Consider the following 8,907-nt stretch of genomic DNA (forward strand, 5'->3'; position numbering starts at 1 on the left):
GGCTAATTTTTTGTATTTTTAGTAGAGATGGGGTTTCACTGTGTTAGCCAGGAAGGTCTTGATCTCCTGACCTTGTGATCCTCCCCTCGGCCTCCCAAAGTTCTTGGATAGATACCCAGTTCTTTAGTATGAAGGAACTGGGTGACTATAACCTGCCATTACTTCAGTGGAGCACCTAGGAAATGAATTAGGTTTGGAGATCACTTTGAGGCACCTTAGAAAACAAGGGGAGAATAGAAAGTGGGCAATTGGTAGATTAGTCATTTCTACAAATGATAACTGAAACTCTAAGAAAGGAATTAGAGAAGTATGTGACCTCTGAGATGCTGGTGGCAAAGATGTGTTAGGATGAAGTTGTAGGAGGGAAAGGATGATAAATTAAGCTTTTAGGAAAACTGGCATTGGATGGAATGGTTTACAAGTGTCTGGACTGGTTTCTAATGACAAGTTAAGACCTTATTGCTGGAACAAATAGAGGCATTTTTACCTGTCAACAGTGCCAAAACATAGAAAAGGGAAAGGAGCGTTAATCATTGCTGGGTGTGAGGTGTCAAAGCCCTGACAAGAAAAAGTGTTGGCGCTCGAGCAGTAAGAAGAATACTGGCAACAGTACAGGTTTGAAAAGGAAGTTTCATTAGATAGATAGAATGCTGCAGAAGGATGCAGCAGGGCACTTCAGCAAGAGAGGACTGAGCTCGCCACAGTAGAGTTTTCCTTAGGAGTATTTATAGACCTTTGAGCAGGAGCTTAAGGGTAATTTGGACCATATTAGCCATGTAGGTAATGATAAATGATTATATTTGTAGACATTTTGGTGCCTTGATGTTAGCAAGGGTTGCACAATGAGTTTTGACATGCATGCATTTGGAAATGTGTAGAAATTCTGGTTACTTACAAATTTGGGGAAAGAAGCCTGGTATCAGATGCCAGGTTTTGATATTGGGGAAGTCTAATTACTTCTAAATTCCTCAGGTAAGGAGTTTTGCCTAGAGATGGTCTGCTTGATGGCCACCAGGTGATCTTTGCTCTTCTCATTTTCCCCCGGCAGATACTTTGGTCAAATCTTTGACCCTTTCTATTCCCCCATGACCCTGTGTACCTGCTGCCTATTATGGCTTCAAGAAAGGGAAAATGGCACAGTGAAGAGGGGTGTCAGGTCTGTCTGGCTACTTCCTGCTGAAAGGGAGCATTAAGGGGATGTCACGTTTTTCCCTTTCTTGCTCTCTGTCATGAAGGGTTATGAAAAACTTGTTTTGGGGACAGGAGACACCAGATTCCATCAAGAGGCCCCATATAAGTGGAAGTTGCTGTTGCAGGCTGGTATTGGGATTACATAATCATCTGTAGGTGGAATCATTCTAATCTGGAAGATAGAAACTTAATGAGAGCATTAAAGAAGCAGGGACCAAATATTAGAAGAAGAATAATGAGGAATAAAGGTCCAAGGAATGGGAGAAGGCAGGTGATTTTTGAAAACCAATTAGTAAGGATTTTGGCCCAGTTTGGGTTACTTTGAGAAAGTGTGTGTAGCCATTTGGTTTGTTTGAAAATCTCTCGATTTATATTTATATTCTCCAGACATATTAATGTAGGTGCAACACATTTTGTTGATGACAGCACAGATGACTCCTTGTTCAGATAGGAGGTAATCTAGCACTCTTCTGTTATCAAAAACCATTCCTACTAGTGAGGTTAAAGACTTTTCTAGTGGTGATAGATTTGTGCTAGTTTTTGCTAAGCTATTTTGAGGGAGGCAGTAAGTTCCCGCAGTGTGATTTCATGATAAGTACAACCTCCCCAAGGGGTGAGAGTTGTGATGATTCCAACAACTCCAGCAATAAGTCCTAGGACCCTTTTTCTTCCTGAATGGGATTCTAGATTGGAAGTTATGGTAAGACAGTGATTTGGGCAGGAGCTATTGTACCCAGAGTACAGTCATCATAATGAAGAGAATTATCAAGGTGGGATAGGGCCAAAGCTTGAAAAGGATTTAAATAATTAATAGCAGTGCCACAAAACCATAAGAATCCAGGAGGGGCAGATAATACATTTTTGAGGCTTCTTGGACTAAGAGGGCCACCACTGCTAAGGCTCTTAAGCCATCCCTGGGATACTAGGTCTAAAGTTTTTTTAAAAAATATGCCATAGGGGCAGGCATGGTGGCTTACACCTGTAATCCCAGCACTTTGGGAGGCCAAGGCAGGCAGATCATGAGGTCAGGAGTTCGAGACCAGCCTGGCCAACATGGTGAAACCCTGTCTCTACTTAAAATACAAAAATTAACTGGGCGTGGTGGTACGCACCTGTAATCCCAGCTACTCAGGAGGCTGAGGCAGGAGAATCACGTGAACCTGGGAAGCAGAGGTTGCAGTGATCCAAGATCATGCCATTGCACTCCAGCCTGAACAATAGAGTGAGACTCCATCTCAAAGAAAAAAAAAGTGCTATAGGGCACTTAGAGGGCCCCCCAATCTGGGGCTAAGACTCCCAAAGCTATTCCCTTTTGTTCATGTACATACAAAAAAGGCTTAGTCACATCTGGTAGGGCTGAGGTCAGGGCTGAGATTAAAGCCTGTTTGAAAGTGTTTAGAGCATGTTTCATATCATTAGTCCAGAATAGAGGCTGTTCCTCAGTTCCCTTGAGGGCTTCATATAAAGATTTTGCTATTAACCCGAAGGAAGGAATCCATATTCTGCAAAACCAAGCCTTACCCAAAAATGACTGAAGCTGTTGTTTACCACAGTTGTCATGTTTAAGATCTTTATAAGCACTACAAAGGCTTTTTCACTGGGAATTAAAATAAGACCCCAAAATTTAACCCTTTGTGTGGATATTTGTACTTTAGAAGGAGATACTTTGTACCCACAATTAGCGAGTTTGTTTAGTACTAATACTGTATTTTGGTTTGGAATAACCTTGTTAGGACTACAGATTAGTAAGTCATCCACATACTGAAGTAGATTGCTATCTGGGAGAAGCTGCAGGGGCTCTTTTAGTGAAGTGTTAATATAGCTAGAAGATGGGGCCTTAGCTGTAAATTAGATTGTAATTTTGTAAATCACAACCTAATGGAACAGGGCAGCTTGGCTGAAAAGGAGTAGAGGAATAGCCTTTCATTTTACAAGGGAGTGGTGGTGTGAAACAGCCTCATTGGGGTTTTCCATCAATATGCATGAGGAAAATGGAGGAGTGACACATTGGGCCATAGTAAATGTTTAAAGCTGAATAACTGTCCATTGTACCCATGAGTAATATTACCTGTTGTTCAGTCACAGTCAGATTTGCCCTGGGCTCATCCACAGAGATGGAAAAGACAGGGCCATGGATGGCTTCAAAGGCCCCATCCAGAGGATGGATGACTGACATTTCAGAGGTTTGATCATAATCCAGGCATAGAATTAGAGGTACTTGCCCTTGCCCTCACCCTCACCCTTGTTCTACAGGATCCCCTTGTTAGGTTGGTGAGATTGTGGCTGTCATAGCCTAGAAGGAAGAGGTGGCCCCCGTTCACGAGGGAGGGACACTCACTCTTCCAATTTGCAGTGAGGTCAGGGTCCCAGGGATGACTTGCAACCTGGAGGTTTGGGACATTCTCAACTTCAGTGTCCTTGATTTCTTCAGTGATGACAGGCTCCCCTTTTGTTAGTGTTATAGGGATGAGCCTTGGGGTTATTGGCTAATGAAAAAGAATGTGCCAATGTTGTCTCAGTATAATTAGCTTGGTGACAGCATTTTTCCTCCTCCAATTGAGCCTTTTTTTTCTTTTTTTTATGTTTCCTCCTGGTTATTGAAAACCTTAAAGGCTGCTTTTAATAAAGTACAAAAGGGAGTCTGTGGGCCTTTCTCTAATTTTTGGACTTTTTGTCTGATGTCTGGGGAAGGCTGACTTATAAAATGTATGGGCAGAAGGGATTGGCCCTCAGGGCTTTCAGGGTCTAAATTTGTATATTTATGCATAGCCTCCATCAGTCTAGCTGGAAAAGGGCTGGGTCCTTGGTCCTGAGTGATCTATCGTAATTTAGAAAAATTAACAGGTTTTATTACAGTCTTTTTCATTCCTTCCAACAAACATGTTATCATATAATCTTCTCTGCCTGTCTCTGTTTGGGCTGGCATTGGCAGCATGGTATTGCCAATTGGGTTCTGTGTTGGGGACAGCTTCTGCCCCGGCTCTATTATTAGGATTGCCAACATGAGCTTCATCTGCCCAAACTCGAGCTAAAGACCATGATTTTTCTTCGTGGGAACAGCAAATAGTTAATACCACAAATGTGTCTTGCCAGGTTAACTCAAAGGCAATAAAGCCCGAAATTCTTGAATGAACTTAGAGGGATCCTGGCTAAATGAACCCAACTTGGATTGAATTTGCCAAAGATCAGACAATGGAAAAGGGACATGAACTCGAATTGTTCCCAAATCTCCGTTTGCCACCTTGTGGAGAGGCGAAATATTTGGGGGATTTTCTGAGGACTCTGTACTAGTGGCATATGTAACTCCTGTGCGAGTATGTGAGGGTGATAAAGTATCTGGATGGTAGGGGGCAGGGGTTGATTGGGGCATGGAGCAGATGGCAAGGGGTACACAATGAGTTTTGACATGCGTGCATTATGGAGATGTATAGAAATTCTAGTTACTTTTAAATTTGAAGGGAAGAAGTCTGGTACCAGATGCTGGCTTTAGATAACAAGGAAGTCTAGTTACTTCTAAATTCCTCAGGTAAGGAGTTTCTGCCTCAGAATGGTCTGCTTAATGGCCACCAGGTGATCTTTGCTCGCAATTCTATTTGCTTGATTTCATCTGTGGCAGTTTCTGGGTGCGGGGGTGGGGGGAATCAAAGTTACAGGAACAAAATAAAACCAACAGTAAAACTTTCATGCTGACTGGAGAATCCTTAACGTTTAAAAATAGGTGTTGAATGGGCCAAAGCCAAACAACGCAAGCCGGAAAAGAAATGTTTAAAAGTTGGCTATATTTATACAAGAAAAACCAAAAGAGATAATTAAATGAGACTTTTAAAATTCGGGGCTCTCCACTGAGGCTCGTCCCCGGGCGCCAGCTCCGGGAGTTCGGCAGAGGCTCGTCCCCTGCCAGGGCGCCTGGGGCAAGGGACCGCACGGCGCATGCGCGTCTTCCAGCAGCCCCTTTCCCCTTCTTCCCCAAGATCCAGCGCGTGCTCGGTTGCCCTTCTTCGTTCCCTGCGGACCTTTGCGTCAGGACCCACCACCTGCCGGCCCATCATTTTCCGAGTCCCTGCGGCCTAGTCGGAGTGCTCGCTCGCGCCTCCTAAAGCTTTCAGCGGAGGGCGCCGAGACCCCTGAGGGCGGCCGGTAAGAAGGCGGAGGGGTGGGGGCCTCAAAGCTCGCGGGGAAGGTGCAGCAGTCACTAGAGTGCTGACGTCAGCTGGAGGCAGGGCACCGCGGAAGGTTGAATCCACGCCCTGGCTGCGCGCAGGCGCTGTAGGGGGAAGGCCTGGCACGCTCCAGCCAACCAGGGCGTCACCTGCAGCCCGTCCCCCTTCCCAGGCTTGCCTCCAGCGCTCTGCCACCGCCGGAGAGGGGAGGGTGTTGGGGACAGGTGGAGCCGGGAGGGTCCAGCTGAGAATTCGGGGTTAGAGGCTCAGAGAGCACTGCGGCTAGGAGCCCGTCAGAACCTGTCGCCCAGTGGGGCCAGGGCAGGTGGGAGCGCCTGGCCGTGCGTCGCGCGTTGGTTGGCCGGCTGACGCCCCGGTGCGCATGCGCGGCCGAACAACCCTGCGGGCGGAGCGAGTGTCCTCTCTCCTGGTGTACTGGGTGGGAGGTGGAAGTGGTCGGACAAAGCCCTCGCGTCGGACCCTTGCCAGAACTGTAAGGAGCAAGAGGGGAGGGACTCCGGTGGTGCATTCATGCCCCTCTCAGGGTGGGAAGCGGGGTCGGAGGGGAGTGCTCAGAGCCACCTTAGCGCAGCGTGCTAACTTTTGAACTGAGGCGGTGCCGGGGGCCGCAGTATCCGCATCGCATCTACATTTTAACTCGCTTTGAAATGAGAACGTAAAGACGATTTAGGTTTTATTGTTTCCGACTTATATTTTACCGAGGTCTTTGGTTTACGGGAAATTGTTACCTACTAAATCTCATATAGCAAGAGATTGAGAAAAGGAAGCTACAGAATCTAGGCTAATTTATCTGATAGCTTTTCCTGCTTTTACTCTTTTTGCCTTTTCCCCCTACTCTAAAAAGTACATATTCAACTGAAAAGCCATGAAAATTGCCGCTTTTATCCCTCCTTGATGTAACAAACTGCGTTCAGAAACCTTACAGGATAGTCACTAAAGGAAGTCACAGTTCAAATGAGAGTGGCATGATATTAATTTTGTTAAAATAAATTACTTTCAAATAAAAGTTGTGCCAAATGGTCAAAGCTCAATCCTGGGAGCTCTATTTGGCACACACTGTTATTCTTTCTGTGTTAGTTGAAAGTGATTTAAGCAAAAACAAAACCGTTTTTCGTGTACTCTTCCATAATTTGGATTTTTTACCGATTTACGTATCTTTCCTCCAAATTTGGTTTGAAACTGCACAGATTTAATGCCTCAGCACAGATTTTAGGTAAAATTTGAAATTTTCATTTTGTGAAACAGAAGCTAATATCACTATTAAGTAGATTAAAGTAGTCATTTACCATGGTTTGTAAATAAATTGTATCCTTCCCGGTCCTCTGCCCCCTTCCAGGAAAGGCACCATTTCCTTAGAGAAGACCTTCCTGAGTGCTCCCCGTCCCATTCTAAGTGTAGCGTCTGGGAGTTTCTCATATTCTGTGCATGTTTGTATTATTGCATTTACTGCGTTTATAGTTATCTGCTTGTGTCTGTTTTTACACTCCTCCCTCCCTCTAAAAGTATTTTGAGTGTTAGAATTGTCTTAATATTTTTCTAGTCCCAGTGCTTTACGCAGGACCTGGCCCATAAGTGATGATGAATGGGTGAGTTAAAGACTCAGTATGCCTTCCAAGTCTGATAAGACAGTGCAACCTCTTTAGTTATTTTATAGCATTTTCCATGTGGAAGTATAGTGGTCTAAGTGCAGTATGGACAGGAACCACCTATGTAACAATTTGTCTGAAGAGGAGAAGCCTGCAGTTGATGTGGATGCCCTAGGCTTTTGGAGCTAGTGTCTGAATGAGAGCACCCAACTCTACTCTGAAGCAATGTGTCTTCAGTCAGCTGATAGTAATTTGATTTTTTGTGTAGCTAGTCCTGAGAGAGTAAGAACATTATATGTGAATCTTCTAGTTGTCTTAGCATTCATAATCTCAAAGTAAATTTACAGATTGACATTCTAGTTATCAGGCCTTGTAATTTAGCTTTCCCAAAGTCCGCATATATCTGTTTGAAGTGATAAAATTGGGTTCTGTTCTTACAAAGTTAAAGACTAACCCAAGATCTGGGCATTAGGAAGAGGCAAGCAGCCATGCCTGCCAACCTGCTGGACTCTTAACATTGTCTCTACTTAGAATTTTGTTTTTTTAGTCTGAAAAGTACGTAAACCATACAGGAAACAAAGAACTAATTCAAGCAAAAACTTGAAATCCTCCTTTGATTTTTAGCATAAATTGGGTAGCTAAAAATCCAAGTTTGTATTAAATAATTATTTTTAAAGAATTAAAGCTTAAACATTAACAGATGCCCCAGAATCCTCTTTGGTGATAGAATCAGGATTCCCTAATACAGTGGTTCTCAAACCTAAGTGTGCGTCAGAATCCCTGAGAGTGTGTTAAAACAGATTCCTGGATCCCACCCAGTTTCTGATTCTGCAGGACTAGGATGGGACCTGATATTTGCATTTCTCATGAATGTTGTTGCTGCTTTGAAAACCACTGCCCTAAGACTTCTTTCTCTCCTTCCTACCCTATCCCTTTCTTCTTTTCCAAAACTGGATCCTGATCTGTCACTTAGTGTTCAGAGCCCATTCTTAAATAAGAGCTTATAGGAAATACTCAAAAGACTCATAGGACTCAGTTGTTCGTTCTTATTCTTAAACAGAACAAGAAAATATATTTTTAATTTTTTCCAATGATTTGTATAAGAAGTCATCATCTTAGAGCAATAATTTTGTTTAATGGATAGCAGAATTATTAACTGAATATATTTTTATGTATATAGGCATTTTCCTCTAGAAATATGAATTGGCTACCATTATGGGAGAGAGGAGAGTTGCTGGAAAAAGAAAAAGTCACATTCCCTCTCATTTCTCCTCTATTGCTCTCTCATTGTTTCTCCATGCCCCAGAACGCTGTCTTCAAAAAGTCAGTATTAATTCATAAAAAGACAATTCCCACAGCACAATATAACTTTGTTATACTCACTTTAGTTTTTTATTTTGAAGAGAGAAATGCTACTTCCATCAAAACTTGTGTTTTTATTGGTTAGCAAGTGCTAACTTTGTCTTCAAATGGTAAAAATAAACAACTAGCTACTTTTTAATTCTGATGAATTAAAAGTATTTTTCTAGAGAAAAATTTGTGAAATTAGATTATACATTTGTACTTTTTAAACTCTAGCCTTGGCAAAATTGTCTACTACCTTGTATTTTTTAAGACCTTCAGACATTGACTCCTTATTGTGATAATTCTGAGTTTTTCAACAAAGTTTTTCAAAATTTGTTTTCAAATAAAGTATTGTATTTAACTGCATGTTTGAGCAATATGTTATCCGACATTAGGTGGAAAAAAGAATTATGCCATTTTTTAATATACTCTGACATAATAATAGTTGCAACTTTTTTTTTTTTTTTTTTTTTTTTTTGAGACAGAGTCTGGCTCTGTTGCCCAGGCTGGAGTGCAGTGGCCGGATCTCAGCTCACTGCAATCACTGCAAGCTCCACCTCCCGGGTTCTCGCCATTCTCCTGCCTCAGCCTCCCAAGTAGCTGGG

General features: G+C 42.9%; 1 protein-coding gene across 1 annotated transcript in view; it reads left to right on the forward strand.

The window, feature by feature from the left end:
• The window catches only part of LOC105530520 (T-cell activation inhibitor, mitochondrial-like), a 39,828-nt gene that overhangs the window by 837 nt on the left and 30,084 nt on the right, over positions 1-8,907 (forward strand). The window contains exon 2 of the mRNA XM_011968092.1: positions 5,039-5,328. Coding sequence (XP_011823482.1) covers positions 5,039-5,328 — 290 coding nt within the window. The remainder of the gene's footprint in view (positions 1-5,038; positions 5,329-8,907) is intronic.

Source organism: Mandrillus leucophaeus, unplaced genomic scaffold, assembly GCF_000951045.1.
Source record: "Mandrillus leucophaeus isolate KB7577 unplaced genomic scaffold, Mleu.le_1.0 Scaffold829, whole genome shotgun sequence".
Taxonomy (NCBI): Eukaryota; Metazoa; Chordata; class Mammalia; order Primates; family Cercopithecidae; genus Mandrillus; species Mandrillus leucophaeus.